Raw genomic sequence first — 16,664 nt, 5'->3', positions numbered from 1 at the left:
AAAGTCAGATGAATCTGTATCATAATCTGAGCAATTGACCATTGGCAAATTACTTATCTATCTTGGGATCAAATTTCATCTGAAAAGTATGATGATGACTAATTTGGAAGGTGGTTTCAAAAATAGAATATGGGGCTGGCCAGTTAGCTCAGAGTGTGGTGCTGAAAACACCAAGGTCCAAGGTCCGATCCCTGTACCAGCTGGCCTCCCCCAAAAAACAATGGAAAGTATATAGCACATGTTGTGGCTTAAGATATGCTCCTTTCCCCTTCACATTTTCACTCCTTAGGTCACTCAGTTTTAGATTTGATCTCTCTGGGCCATATTGATAACCCATGGTGAAATTCTTTTACATCCAGTGGGTTTCAAAACTGCCAATGCTTCCACTTTAGAATGAATGTCATTTGCTTGGACAAGTAGTAAGTTTTAAAGATTAATGGAGCTTCAAATGCTAAAGACCCTGAGTCAGTGACATGGAGTCTCACTTCAGGGTTGTTGCTTTCTATAGAGTTTGGGAAAAAAAGGTAGGGGTGGGAACTCTTGTAATAGGTAGCTCACAGGTGATGTCTACTGAGCTGGAGGCAGTGGAGGAAACTCAGGAAAGTCATGCATTAGGTTGGAGGCAATCAACAACCTAGTGCAAGCCTCTTAGCCTAAAAATTAGTATGAAAAAGACAGTCTCATAGAAAATGAGCTAAGTACAAGAATAGGTATTCCACAGAGTCAAACACAAATCTTGTGACAAAATGGTCAACTTCATTTGTCAGAGAAAAAGATTAAAGTAGTGTAAGATTATGTTTTACATTGCACCTACAGCTGGCAAGAATGTAAGCTCATCCACAGTTGGTGGGAAAGGTAGTTTGGGAACCTCAGCATTTTAAAGTTTTGCTTACACTTTGACCCTGACATTCCCCTTCCAGGAATTTATCCTATAGAATACTTGGTGTAAGAATGCACAAAGATGTGTGTACCAAGATCCCTTCAGCACAGCATTTATAACAGCGGAATATTGGGGGGGGCGGGGGGAAGGCTTGTGTCTATAATGGAAGAATGTTTAAATAAATGGTGGTAAATCCTTATTACACAATTATTTTGCAGCCAAAATATGATTTACGTAGAAGACTGATTAACAGTTTAAAAAGTGCACAATAAAAGTTCTAGGAGATGCACCAAACTTAATGGCTGTTAAACCTGAGAAGGAATGAAGTAGACTTACCCTTTGCACTTTGCTCTATACACTTTTATATATATATATATATATATTTTTTTTTTTTTTTAAACTAGTCTATTTGTAACAATCAGTATAAATACAGGATTTTTAAAAAATTACCAAAGTGATTCTCACATATATGTAGTGTTGGGGATCTCTATAAAACCACTCTACCACATCAGCACCTACTTCCTCCCTTGAGATTCTTGTGAAGTACTAAGTTGCAACCTGGGTACCAAGTCACACCTGCACAAGGAGTTTCTTCAAGGATTACTGTTCAAAGATGGAAAAGTAGGGAGGTGAATTGTCAACTAAGGCATTTTTTTTTCTGTAGTTCATTCAGTTGAAAACTATTGGTTTTCCACAGCCAGGAGTGTGAATACACGTAGAAAACTGTGCATGCGCCTGTTTTGTTTTTGTGGGGTTTTCTGGTGTGTGGTGTTGCTTAGAGGATAATTTACAGGAATGTTTAGCAGTAGAGAGATATAAAACCATAATCACTCCTCCTACACATGAAATAAGGTAAATGAGATGTTAGGGCTGGGCCCCAGTAGCAGAGAAGGGTGGTTTAAAGCACTTAGCCAGATCAGGAACACAGTCTTTTAAAGCTAAAATAGAATTCTCTGTTTGAGAAGTATTTCCAGGCCCTCACTTCAGTCTGTTAGAAGGCCAAAGCCCTTTATTATCAGAGCCTTGGTGTCTCGCTGTAGTCTTGCTTTCAGCTGAGCGTGGTCTACTGGGAAACCACAAATGCTGGAAGAGTCATGTTCCTAAGACAAAACAGACCAGACAGTATAATTATCTAATCACAACCAAAGTAACAGCAGATAAACCTCCAATTATTATCTGGTAAAGAACCATTGAGCTTTATAGTTTGGAACAGATTCAAGGGTCCTAAGCGCCACCTAGATGAAGTAGCCTGGATTGCAACAATTTACACTCCCAACCACCCTGGCAAGTAGTGAACAAATATCTGTTCAAATAACGCAGGCTCCAAAAGTACCTAAATGCTTGCTAATAAAACTGTCAGAACGCAAAGGGAGATTACTGTTTCCCTCAGAGTTGGTGCCAGTACTCAGTAGTAGTAAAACTGCCGTGCACAGTATCTGAGAGTTAGGCTTTACCTCATCGAGACACCAAAAACTAACTGCAAGGCAGAGAGTCGGCTTACTTAATACTTAAAAACTGCCAAAAAACACCATAATAAAAACTGAAGAGAAAAAGATAATTTAGAGAGAAATATTTGTAACATAATAAAAGGTTAATACTCAGAATATATGTCAAAAGGAAAAGGATGCCTTTTTTAGCTGGATGTTTCACTTGTTTTTGTCTTTTTTTACCGTTCACCACCTCCACCCCTCTTCCTCCATTAACAGAACTCTTTAGTGGTGAACTCATTCCATATGATCTTAGGTGAAAACAGCTTTCCCCACATTTGCCAAGATGGGCATTTGAACTGGGTCTAGAGTACTGGTCACATAACCCATGCACTATAAATGGCATCTGGACACGTAAGAGAAAAATTCTCAGAACCATGGGATAAAAAAATGTAAACATCAGGGACACCATTTCTCAGCTATCAAATTCAGTGACTTTTTCCCTTCCCATTTTCAAAACATAATACCTAGGATCGATGGAGTAGTAAAACAGATAACTCTGAAAACACTTGATAACTTTTCTCTGGGCAATCTGACAGCAACAAAATCCTGTAAAATATATGCCCCATTTTTCAGCTCACCATGAGTAACTGATTCGAGAAAGGATCAATCGATGCGTGCTAAAATCATTTAAATGAAAGGTTGTGAGAACAGGGAAAAGCCTGTATTTGTAAAGGAGAGTTCTAGTGATCGTATCTTAACCAAAGAGTCAAATTTAGCATCACTAACAGGAGAAGAACCATTTTACTTACCCCCTGGTGCAATCTAATGAAACACACAACAATCACCCACGAAGGTCTGCCAAATATAATCAAGCCTCTAGACCGAACTTCCAGTTCACAGGAAATACAGGAGAGGAATGAACACTTAATGGACACTTAAAACAAAAATCCAGGATGGGGGACACTACACTGAAAAAAAAAATGGGGCAGACTATTCTCAGTTTATAGACTAGAGAGACATAATTAAATGTAATGCGTGAAACTTGACTGAATCCATGTTAATAAGCCATAAAGATAGTTTGAGGGCAACTGCAGATATTGAATACAGACTGAATATTAGACATTGAAGGATTTTCTTAGATGCTGTAATGGTATTGTGGTTACATTGTAAAGTGTCCTGAGACGTATGCTGAAAATACTAGGGGTGAAATAATGATGTCTGCAACTTGTGCAGCATAAATATTACATGCACTTATTTACATAAAAATAAGGTAAAATCTTAATTGTTGAATCTAGGTTTTAGGTTTTACGTAAACATTGTACCATTTGTCTGCTTTTCTCCATATGTTTGAAGTTTTTCAAAATAATGTAGGGGAAAAATGTATCTTTTCACCCTATGATCCACTTCTAGGAATTTATCCCAAGGAAATAGTTTGAATTCTGTTTTGTTTCAAGGATGGTCATTAAAGCAGTCTTTATAATATCCCCAGGTTAGAAATAACCTCAATATTTAATAAGATGGTTGGTTAAATAAATTAGTGCAACTATACCTGGACTACACTGACATTTAAAGTTACATAAGACATAATGTGAAAAGTTTTTGTGAAAAAAGTTAAATACCCAGAACAGATTTGATGACCCATCTTTCAAGATCTAGTCTAAATTAGATCTCTTCCCTGTAGTTTCTTTCAATCAGGACCAAAATACTACCTTTTCCCATATTTACCATTGCATGCTTTGTACAAGTGACTGCTGCCATGTCAACTTTACCAAAAGTGTGCTGGGGGGGCGGGATGTTCACATTTGTTCATTAGGACCATCATAAGTGGGGGTTTACCTAATGTAAGCAAGGACAAAAAATGAAAAAGAGGTGGGCAGTGAGCTCTTTATCAGTGTTCAGGCAAAGGATGGTGGGTCAGCGGGGGTTGGGACATTGTGGTACAGTGAGGGGTGGGAATACCTTAAAATAGCTACCAGCTGAATGATTCTGTTATGCCAGGCACTATGCTAAGCAGTCCCCTTACATCTATGTGATCCTTGCAATCTTACCGAGAATCTTAGTAACACAGTTTTAGAAACAAGAAGAGAAACCCAGAGAGGTTAAATAACTTTCCCCAAGGCCACATAATTAGCAAACTGGAGAGCCAGGACTCAAATTCAAGAAGTCGGATTTCAGCTCCTAGGTGCTTTCCGATTTCATGAAACTGCTGACATAGAGTACTATTTCTCTAGGGGTGGCAAAAGGAGGAAAAAAACCAAAAGACCTTTAGATTCCTTTCAGTATCAACATTCTGCAAACCTGTCTACCCAACAAACTTGGTCACTGGCAGTTGATGTTAGGATAAGAAGCCACATTAGTGCCATGAGGCTAATTCAAGTATGATTACGATCTTGAAAATAAACCGAACAGAAGGTTAAGGTACTTCTGACTGCATTTCTTTCCCCATTTCAGCAATAATTACATACTGTGAATGAGGGCACATTATTCCATATAAAACTCTCCTTGGCTACAAATGGCAATTTCATATAGCAATTTAAAAAATTACTCAGGCAAAGTGGAAGCATGGATTCAACCCCAATGATTTCTCTGTTTTTATTAATTTTTTTTTTTAACAACTCGATCCTCTTGTGAAAAGGAAAGAATTTGAAGATGAACAAGTCAATTACATTTTTTTAAACAGCAATTAATCCTCATTACACTGAACAAACAAAAGATCTGTGGCACATATCTTTGGAAAAGATCTTTTGCAAATTTTTCTCCTAAAAAAAAAACAAAGTAAAATTCTCTTGTAGATCATGTCTCTTTCAAAGGACTATACAAGGCAGCTAAATTTTTTTCACAGAAGCCCCAAGTTGCAGTTCCATTGCTAAGTAGTTAAAATACATGGAGTTGCCCTTAGTAGTTCGCGTTGCACATCTTCCCATTGAGAGCATCACTGCTTCCCTATCCTATGTACAAAATCTTTGTGTTGACAACAGCTGGCACATTATTCCACAGTTATTAAAGAAAAACTCATTATCTTAAAGATAGACCAGTATTTTCACTTACCAACTGGACAGTTTATTCCTTTTTAAAACAATTTTAATAATACCAAGATTTGGCTTTCCTCTAAAGTTAATGAAAGCAAAAATATATAATATAATATATAATGGTAATAAATAAAAAAGGCAACCCTGCTCAGGTATCATCCAAAACATGATCACATTCACACACAAAAAAATTTTAAACGATTTGGGACACATGCACACACACCCCGTCCCAACATGAACAGCATACTTGATATCTGAGGGGGAGTGTGTGTGCAGTAATTTTAACAATACATCTTGATGGCCTGAACAAAAGGTGAAGTTAATACTGCCTGTGTTAAGCATGGCTTAAACATCTACTTTTAAGCAAAGCAAGTTATCTTCCTTCGGTCAGCCACCACTGCCTGGTCCAACCAGTGCAGCTCAGCCAGCCTGTCAGTGGTCTTACTCCCGTGTCCTCCCAGGCCGGTAAATCAATATATAGGCTCATCAGGAGCTACGGGGTCTCCCTCCTGCCCTCTTAGGTAGAGAAGTGCCATGACAGTACCTGTTGATACCTTATGCACAGTGGGACAGAATATAGTGTGATTTCCCCCAGAACAATAAGAAATTTACGGCCACCTAAAGAAAAACGGTAGATGGTGTTTGTCAACTTATTATAAGCAGGAACTAAAGAATATGGCCAGTGCTCACAATTCATGAAGAGATGTGCATTCTCAGTCACTGAGAAACCAACACAACTGGACTGCATATTCGAGGTTTCCATGGTAGGAATACCACTTGTAATGTTGGAAGGAAAACCCCCAACACCATGATGTTATTCTGCCATTACCTCTCCACAACAAAATGACAAAAAAAAAAGAGGCACAGGAAATACCTTACATCCATCAGTTCTAAATGAGACCAAAAAGAAAAGAGGCAACCCACTAGAGGAAAGAAGAAAAAGAACCAGTACCGCCATAATAGACCCTGGCCTCCCTCCACAGCTGAAAGGCAGACCTCTCATTTTCCAGTGAGGAGGTCTACGGCTGTGTTTCTAAAAGAAGCCCAAAAGAGTTTCTGCAAGATTTAAATACTGGTAATCAGTGGTAAATAGTGCAATAGATGGAGTGGCAAAGTTTTTCAAAGATTTTTTGTAGTGTTTGGGAAAATAAATCATTAACAAAAAAGAGAATCTACAGTAGGAGGCAAGGCGATTTTTTTTAAGTACATTAAAAAAAAACCTACCCTCAAATATTATTTGATTCATTTACCTCAAGACGCACAAATACACCTCAAACTACACAAAGAAGAGTAAAAGGTGTGAAATCCAGGTAACATCCCTCATAGCCATGGCAAAACAAATACAACATTATTTGAAAGTTAGGTTTGGTAAACAAAGGCACAATAAATATATCAAATTCAACCAGCCTCTTATTCTCTCTATATATGTATATATATATATATGCCTTCATATATCAGAGATATTCTTGTTCATTGTAGAGAACACAATAATTTTTTTGCTTTTAAAAATTATTAAATAGGAATCATAATAAAATAGTTTCTGATCCTACTAACAACATGGAAGGTAGCAATTAAGGCAAGCTTTAGCCAGGAAGGGTAGAGTTGGTTAGCTTCTAAACATCCTGAGATCTGGTTACAGAACATGGGAAATAAGTGTGGTCTAACTGTCTAGAGAAAATATCTACACGTTTTGGTCAAAACAGATCTATAAAATAAAGGTCCTTTTGCTTAAAAAAAAAAAAAAATCGGATGCTTTTCCCATTCAGTACTGTGATCAAATCATATCAGGCAGTCAAATTATCCTCCTACTGTTATTCTATTCCTGATAACTACTTGGACCCTCCCCCTCTTCACTGCTGCTACCATGTGGCCTATGTTTTTACAATTTTAACCCTGTGTAATTTGCTAAATTTTAGTAAAGTGATTTTCATTATTTAGCAGAGTTTTTAAGTTCACTGATTCACATTTTAATTATCTCCAGAAAGGACAGAAACATCAAAACTTTTAAAAGTAAAACTGTTCTTCTGTTTCCTATTAAAGACACACACACACACACACACTCTGTAGTGCCAAAAGCAAGATTTACACTCTACTTTCACTCCTTAAGATGTTTTGTATTTGTCTTATTGTGAAGTGTGTATTGTTATAAGAACTTCACATATTCAAAGGCTTAATTTTATAATCTAGTCCTTTAAAATTATCTACCTCAGTACAAATTTTGCCTTTGGGAATTGTAAGCATGCAGTGAAAAAGTGCAAATGATTTAAAAAATCCTTTACATTTCTATATACAACTGTAACAGCAAAAAGACCTTATGAATAAGGGTTCATCAGCCTCTACCTTTTACGTACTCCATTAAAAAGGTAGCCATCAGGAATTCTTTTAGGTATGATGTGGGGTGCAGTAAGAATTGGAAATATCTAATAACCAAGATAGTACAAATCGATCTATGTAAATTCATTAGATTTTCAAGGGACAAATAAAATTTTAATACAGAATTAGGAAGGAGAAAAAAAAAAAAAAAGACCACAAAGCTGAAGGCCACTGAAAAAGCAATCTGTTCTTTTCAAATGGCTGAGAAATCTACCTGAAAATGTCTTCAGTTAAGGGAGCACAGTGGCTTGCAGATGGAACACACACAAGCTCCGGCACTATCTGCACAGATCAGAACCTGGCATAAAGACCACAACCCCTCACAGGTGACAGGTGGCTTGTTTTAGGGAGTGATAGGGTAAACGGGGAGGGGACAGCCAAGGGAGTAAGAAAAAAGAAAGATGTTAAATAATCACATAAGCCTGATTCTGGTGCCTTGTCCCCTACATATAAGAGATGGACACACAATGCCACAAGCGTACAGCCTACTAGGCAATTATTGTTCTTTTAACAAGTTTTTTAAATGAGTAGTTTGAAAAAGATCATGGATCTGCTTTAGAACATCAATAAATGAAACTGGTTCACCAGGATCAAACATCTTATGCTCAGACATTACTACTGCTGTCGTTCTCTGGCTTCAATCTAAACATGAGGTAACAGACCTCTGGACCAGCTCACGACAACAAAAGAACAGGCTGGAGAAGAGACTGGAGGAAAGCTTCACGCAAACACCAGCGTCATTCCCATCCTCTACACATCCCTTTTAATATTTGCCGAACCACCAAGGAAATTCTTACATTCATCTTAGGGACCTTAGGTGTCTTCATTATAAATAAAGATGGTTCTCCCTTCTTCACTAATAAATAAATGTGAAACAATGCTTGGTAAGAAACAACATATAGAGAGGCAGAACAGGATGAAGAGAGAGGAAAATAAATCAATTAGTAATAGAGATAACATTCACTCCTCAATTTTAATACATGTGCAAATTCTACTTCTTTCTAAAAGGGATAAAAAGAATTAGCTTTTAAAAACACTGCACTCAAAATGTTTCCAATGATAAGCTTCAAAATCTTACCAAAACAGAAAATATGTGTTTATGGGTGTGTGGGAATTCTGACTATGCTCTTTCATTTTAGGTCATTCAAAATGAACTCGGATTAATGTATACAGTATGGCAATCACTTCCGGGAAAGGCCACAGTTTTTCTTCAACCTAATCAAACCTAGTTGATTGAGAACACTCTGGAGTGAAGGCATGTGGTGACAATTTTTTAAAAAGTCTAATTAACCACCCCAAATCACATCCTCTCAGGAAGTTACTTTCCCCTAGACAATCGAGGACTCTGAAAGTCTAGTTTTGCTATAAATATAAAATAATTTGTAGCAGAAAAATATAGCCTTTCTAAGAAATAAATTTCATTTTTCTTTGTTCACTGACAAAGCTGTGAGTTGGTTAGACAACATGAGTTTCCACATGTTAGACCACAAATCAGCACTTCTAATTACAGCACAACTTAAAAATTAAAAAGCACTTTTGCCATCTGGTCAGGTACAAATGTTGGTTCCTTCTTCCCCAACGTGGGAAATTCAGAACACAGTCAATGGTGACTGCCTTGTCAGATAGTCCCTTTCACTGAAGCAGGGTGTGGGAATGGCAGTGCCAAGTCCCCATAGTGCACGGAGATCCTGAGGTGGCTCCCCATGTGCTGCTGCTCCTCTCTCCACTGCTCCGACTTGGGGTGACTTTCAGCAGTGACAGAAATCAGAGCTGGGGTGAATGTGCAGTACTCTAGGCAATGGGGGGTTGCCTTCAATTTTATATATCACAATACTTGGTATTATCAAAGTCACTGTTCACTGGCAGAAAGTGGGGTACAGCGGAGTTCTTCACAACTTATCAATTACAGATGGCCATTAGAATTTATCAAACAAATATTTCTCCCAAAATTTAAAAGAAAAAAATCATCCACAAAACCCTTCACCAAAACTCATTGTTTAAAAAAATTTCCCCTTCTGGAAATGAACTAGTGTGGCTACTGAGATGATGTGAAATTGCTTCTCCTCATTTCACTTGCAATTTGCATCCTGCTGGTTAAAAAAAAAAACAACATGGAAATGTTTCTAGACCATTCATACGCTCATTCAGGCTACATTGCACTTCTGTCCTTCAGTGAGGAAAGGCAAGATCGTCTCTGGGGCCAGCCTCCTCATCTCTGCTTCTGAATAACCATGGTGCCAAACTATCAAGAACTGTGTGATCATTTGTTGAAGTGGACAAATGTCCTGGCCATCTCATGGTGCTTCTCTTCTCAAGTTTGGTGTCCTGATGAGACAAATGTCCAGACTGCTTTTGAGGCTTCCAATGTGCAAAAAAAAGTTCCGAAGGCATTGAATTAACTTGGGCCTCTGTTAAGGTGTTTTGGTTACTTGTTTTAGCTGCTGAAAACCCTGTCTCATATACTGCACCAGGTCCACCAAACTGCTGTTGAGGGCCAAGGTGCACACATTTGTGCTGAGCTGAGCAAAGAATTCTGCAAACAAAACAAAAACCAAGTAAATACACATGCACACACAAAAATAAAAATGGAAACATAGGGAGTCAAGGTTCCAGAAGCTATGTCCCCACAATATTCTGCACTTATCCCAGAGAAAAATCACAATCTACTGAAATTATGTGTTAATTCTTCACATTCCTCTAGTAAACTAGAAAGGTAGGATCCTACCTTGCTTTAGAGTTGAATCCATAATGCCTAGCACAGTGGCTGGCACTTGGAAAACACTTTTTTTTTTTTTTTTTTTTTTGGTGACCGGTAAGGGGATCGCAACCCTTGGCTTGGTGTCGCCCGCACCACGCTCAGCCAATGAGTGCACCGGCCATCCCTATATAGGATCCGAACCCACGGAGGGAGCGCCGCTGCGCTCCCAACGCCGCACTCTCCCGAGTGAGCCATGGGGTCGGCCCCCCAATTTATACTTTTGGATCAATGGATACATGAATTAAAAAAAACATGTTAAAAGCATTATTAGTTTGCTAAGAAAGTTCTAAGAGGCTGTGGGGAAATTAAGTGGCTGCCTTCTTCCCTACAGCAGGAAAAAATATGTAATGGCCTTCGTCTGGCATTTCATATACGTAAACATTTCCTTAGTGCTCACCGGCACTGACACCATTGTCCTAACAGGATACTCTGCCTTTCCTGAACCTTGGATTTCTCCAAAGGCCTTCTTCTCCAAGCAAGTCTCAAGAATGTTTACTAGGCCACACCTCTGGTACTGTAGCTAACCATCTTAACATATACTGGGGAACAAACAATAAACTCAGTGTTTGGGATATGCTACTTCATATCTCAAATGTGTTAAGCCTAGGAACAGCCAGTGACTTTCCTTCATTTGCCTCACCCTTTTGCTAGCATTTCGGTTCAGGCTGAAATAATGACACCAGAACTTCTGAAGGGACAAGGTGCTAGAGCGCTCTCTAATTTGCTTTTGCCAAGATCTAGCCACAGAAATCCAGCTCCATGTCACAGAACTCAAGGAAGAATTATAATTAGATTGAGGCAAAATGGGGAAAATTTAAGAAGAGTAAAAAGGTACATGTTTCCTTTTAAGAAACTGAACACAGAATACAAACCAACGACATTATTCCCTTCCAATCCATATACCCCAATAATTGGCACAACAGAGCCATTTACCTTTATTCTTCCTTGTAAGGATCTCAGCCTGTTCCCAAAGATCAAAGGCAGTAAGGACATGGGATGTGATGGTGACATAAGAAGATGTCATATTCTGGATGGTGACTGGGGTGCTGATGGTGGCAGTCATCCCACTCCCCACACTGCCAGCACTTGACTGGGACCCTACAGAGCCAGCAGGAGAAGGCATTGGGGAAAGAGGGGATGGTGTGCCTGTGCTTCTGGAATGTGGAAGAGAAGACAGAACCAGTTAATCACCTACACCCCCAGACCACAGATTTCCTGTCTCTGGAACTGCAGTCCAAGTCATAAAGTTTCAGTGTGTACCTGACAAGGTGATAGTCACTGCTAAAGTCACTCCTACAAGGTCAAAGACACCATGATGGATTAATCTGTATTCCAAATATGCTTTCCCATCCCATCTGCAGAGTTTACTTCTGCTTCCTGGAATCCCTCCGTTTTCCTCTGCCCAATTTCAACAATTCATCCTAGTAAGATAAAACTTCCCATATACACGAGGGTACGTTAAAAGGTTCATGGAAAGATTTGTATTAGTTTTTAATTCTATTTTTCCACAAACTTTCTGAAGTACTTCACATATATTTGACTCTTTCATCCACTCAGCAAACACTAACCAAGCACCTACTCTGCACCTGGCACTTTTTCATATGTGGGTACCTTGTGGCTTCCTTTCTGCCACCACTGAACTTCTTTTTTTCTTGCATTCATCTTGTCTATTCCTTTTCCTAGGTCACAGCACCATAAGGCAGAAACCATGTCTTACTAATCTTTACATTACTAGCACTTAGCACAGTAGGAACTAAGAGTAGGCTTCTGAATCAGTGAATTTACTACTAATGTAGGATAACCTAGGAGGAGACTAGGCAGGGAAGGATGCATCAGGAGACTCAAAAGCTTATCTTTACACTGCTCTTGGCGGAATATCTGGACATGCAAGTTAACATGTGCTTCAATGTGGGTCAAATAAAACAAGTGAAATCATTTCGACACAAGAAGTAAATGGATATAAAATGGAGAGATGGACAGCAGCAGCAGCCTCACGATGTCACACCTGTCCTGTGGTCTGCATGGTCCTAAGTGCACCCAGCAGGAAGAACATGCACAAGGGTTGAAGTGGAGGCCCCAGGAGGACAGTGACTCTGGGCTGTTTTGTTTCCTGCTGCATCCCCAGTACGTACAAGGTATAGTGTGAAGAAGGTGCTCAATCTATACTGGCTGGATAAACGGTTGAAGGAGTTATCTAAAACAATGTGACTGACAACCTTAGAATAGTATCTCGGAGGTGGGAGTCATGAAAATTCTCAGAGGTAAGAAGTTACTTCTTAATCAGAAATTTTTTTTAAAGAGAGGCCATATGGGAGGTCTCTTCTTTTGAACGTGCTGGAAATGGGACAGTCATTTAAGTGATAGTCTTAAAATAGCAAAACCTATCAAAACTAAGAACTTCACAAGGAGTGAGACCAAATTTAAAGAAAAAATACGGGGTAAGGACAACAGGGAAGAAAATCCCATCTTTATCTTAAAACCACTTGCACAAGGATTCTGTTTTTCAACATCTTACAGCACAGGTGAACAATTTAAGTTCATAAAGTTAAAAAGAATTTTGGTAGAAATAATTGTTTTCATTCTTACTGTCACCAGAGTGGATCCCAGAGAAGATAGTGGGTATAAGGTTCTGGAAAGTTCTTGCTTACTAAAACACCAAGAAGACATGCCATAAAGGAGGAGAAAGGACTTTGACTCTGGTTCTGTTGGCTCTGCTAGTTGTTTTGTGTTCTTACGCATATCTAAAGATCATCGAAGCTCTAAAATTTCAGCTCCTTTGCAATTACCTTTTTATGCTGTCCAATCAGCAAAAGCCTTGATTTATAACTAGTTCTCAAAAAGACAGAAATATGCTAATGATTTAAGGAGCAAATTGGCACACAGATGAAGCATACTATTTTTTAAAAGCCAAAAAAAGCTACGTATATATACGAATAGTTGCAAAAGCAAGAGGAAATAAAGAAGTAACTCAATTTTGGAAATTATTTAAATTATAATTACCTTGCAATGCATGGAGAAGGTACCTGGGCAACTTTGAGATAACTCTTGAAGTGTTCGTTAAGAGTACGAGAATACTTTATTGCTACGTCTTTTTTACAACGAAACATCGCCATGTTCAAAATGGACTGGCAGCGCATGCTATGAACAAAAACAGAAGTGAAAGTTAAATATTTATTACTTTGTATACATGACTATCACTACTACAGAAAAATAGCCTAATTAACACACTGGATTTTCCTCACCTATGTGAGGAAGGATATCTCAAGAATCTTACTACGCTGTTCATACTATTACTAAAAGTAAATACTGGTGGAAAAACACAAATATACAATTTAAATCACAAGTTCAAAGAACTTGCCAAGTCATCCCTAAAATGTCAGTAAATGCTATTTTCATAATAATTAACTATCAGAGGGATTAACCCCTTGCCTTCTATAATTTTTACGCTAAGAAAACAAACTTCAAAATCGTTCTGTACCATCAAAGGATGCGAAAATAAATACTATTTAGACAAAGGAAAAAGTACACACCATAAAGCAGCAAATATTTTCTCTTGTGTCGTGGCATCTGAGAAGGATTTTAATGACATTATCAATCTACAGGAAAATGTAAAAGTACATCAGGTTAAACAAAGGCAGGCAGAATATCCCACGATACATCTTATTATGTTTGTCTCATTTCTACATTGATTTTTCCTGAAGATGTGAAGACAGAGCAACACAGGAATAAAACGAGGCTTTAGAGCAACAATCCAGGCCATTTGGAAAACCAGGCAAGGAGGCATCTCTTCTGTGGCTTGTCTACCTCTTGAAATCAAGTAGAGCAGTGACCTTACTAAGTTCCCTGTTGAAACTCAAGTAAAGAGGAGGCTTAAACCGAGATCAGAGGGCAACTGATAAGAAAGCTAAACTGGAAAAACCAACCTTTCCCTGATGGTTTGGCATTTCTCAGTGCACTTGGCAAAATGATATAGTTGGACCCAGTTATTCTGTGCTAGCACTTCATCTAGAACAATCTTTGTTTAGAACAAAAAAGAAGTTCTTGGACCAGTCACTCTTTTAAAGCTCCCCTTTACCAAGCTGTCTTCACACTAAGGTTCAAATGGATTTAAGAAATAAAGGTAAGGAAAGAAAAGCATTTAAGAGGAGAGAAAGATGATTTGGCACTTACTCAATGAGGTCTACAGTATCTGAGAACACCGAATAAGCTGACTTCGATGCCGGGCTTTCAGACTCCATGGCAATTCCATACTCAATAAAGGACAAGACGGCTTCCAAGTACTTAAAAGCTTTCCCAACCTTGTTTGTCTGTAGGAGAAGAACATGGTCATTGTTAGGCCTAAGACAGACTTAAGTTTCTCACCCACATTCTTTACTGTTACTTTCCTCCACTGTCCTAGTCTAATCATGGCTGGAGAGCAGTGTGAGAACGAAGGAATGAAAAATGTTAACCAAAGCCTGTCAGCTCTGAGCCACTGAAAAACTTCTTTAGGGTTAGGAAAAAAAATCCTGTATGAAGACTAGTCTCTCAAAACCTTGTAAAAGTACATTTTCAAACTAAGGCAGTAAGTACACAGTCATCTTGTTATTAGGGGCAATTACTCATGACGTAACTTTCTTGCGAACTAGATTATTCTACACATCTAGAATAACACGGACACAAATTTCTTTTTATGTGTGGAAGTTTTATCTTATCACAAGTAGAAAACATTTATTATGAGCATCTTAGATATAATATCTAACAATCTTTTATGCATTTTAGAGCCCAATAGATTACTTAATCTCCTTTGGTGTCTAGGTAGTATACAAGGCTAAATCCTGGGCCAACAGGGACAAAATTCCAGAGTCCCTTAAAGGGACTGTAAAAATGTGAACGAAACCAGATATTGGTGGTCACCCTAAACGTGAATACACATTTTCTCACTTAATACCCTTCTCACAAAGTGGCATACAGGCAAGTCAACTAATGAAACTGGGATAAGCAACTCACTTTTTCTCTACACGTGCTTATGTACCACACACCTTGAGAGCAACTGATTACCACAGCACCTGCGTTTGTTTGTAGCTTCTTTTTGATATGTTCAAAAAGAAAAAATGAAAATCGTAACAATGAAAATGGAATATAAGGAGATGGTGACATATCAGCAAAGAGATGGTTTGGGCTGTTAATTTCTATAGGCATGCTGCTACAACACTGCATGGGACAGAAGCAGAAACAAGTCTTCCCTTCAGTGAGCTTACAATATAATTACCTCAGTGCATACTGTTCTTGTGTTTCATTAGTAGCAGAACAAATTGGGTTGCTACACACATATGCATATAAACACATATGATTTCAGAATGCTCAATCATATTACTCCTAAAATTTTTAATTTTAAAAAATTTAAAAAACTTTTTTTCTAGAGAACCCAGACTAAGAAGATTAGTGACAGAAACAATAAAAATCAAATTAGCATGCCCCAATAAATCAGCAGTACAGGGCCATGTTTGGTTTGCTTCACTGATGGGAATCAAATTCTCCAAATTCGTTTATTCAAAACCATCTTTCATCGAATTTCCACAATTAATAATGGCCTTAGGGCAGAAACAAAAGAAACTATAGTATAGTCTAGCAATTTGATAATATCCTCTTCCTTAAGTATTTTGTAAAGCTAATAATGACAATATTCCTGTGATAACTCTCCATCTATCTTCTGAAATAGTGTTAAAGTAGTAGAGTTCTAACTGCCCTTCTCACCACAAGTATAATATATAGAAGAAACATATCGCTCTATACTCAGTTGTACGCTTTTTTAACTATTCGGAATGCCAAATGCACATCTTTGAGACATCACGCAACTAAGGGAGACTATTATGGAGAGGGTGGCCATGTGGACTGTTGTCCAAACTGGCATATTTTGACAGTGAAATGGGATATAATTATTTATTAAAATGGTATACAATAGGCATAAGCTAGGACTCCTAGCACACTGGGACACATGGTCATCTTAGGTAGGAAGAAAGAAGATATTCATATGTACAGATTAAAAACAAAACAAAGTTCCCTGAAGTCGTAATCTTACTTGTTTGAATAATAAGGGAATCTAGTGCTCAATGCATCCAATGTCAAGACAAGTTTTAGATAACTGGCTGACAGTGGTAAATATTGACTCTCTTCCAAAACTCAAAAGATGCATACAGTTCTAGCAACAATCT

The 16,664-nt window shown here is 38.2% G+C and overlaps 1 protein-coding gene across 7 annotated transcripts in view; it reads right to left on the bottom strand.

Annotated features, from left to right (window-relative positions):
* Positions 1–4,873: 4,873 nt before the first annotated feature.
* Positions 4,874–16,664, bottom strand: part of AFF1 (ALF transcription elongation factor 1) — a 178,905-nt gene continuing 167,114 nt past the window's right edge. For all 7 annotated transcript variants that reach the window (XM_063108745.1, XM_063108748.1, XM_063108749.1 and 4 more), the window contains 5 exons: positions 14,641–14,777; positions 14,001–14,066; positions 13,471–13,608; positions 11,404–11,624; positions 4,874–10,245 (listed from right to left, as the gene is read on the bottom strand). In XM_063108745.1, coding sequence (XP_062964815.1) covers positions 10,124–10,245; positions 11,404–11,624; positions 13,471–13,608; positions 14,001–14,066; positions 14,641–14,777 — 684 coding nt within the window. In that variant the 3' untranslated portion in view covers positions 4,874–10,123. The remainder of the gene's footprint in view (positions 10,246–11,403; positions 11,625–13,470; positions 13,609–14,000; positions 14,067–14,640; positions 14,778–16,664) is intronic.

The sequence above is a fragment of the Cynocephalus volans genome, chromosome 9 (assembly GCF_027409185.1).
Source record: "Cynocephalus volans isolate mCynVol1 chromosome 9, mCynVol1.pri, whole genome shotgun sequence".
NCBI classification, from domain to species: Eukaryota; Metazoa; Chordata; class Mammalia; order Dermoptera; family Cynocephalidae; genus Cynocephalus; species Cynocephalus volans.
Note: the sequence above shows the minus strand (reverse complement) of the source record. Positions and strands in the feature narration are given on the sequence as shown.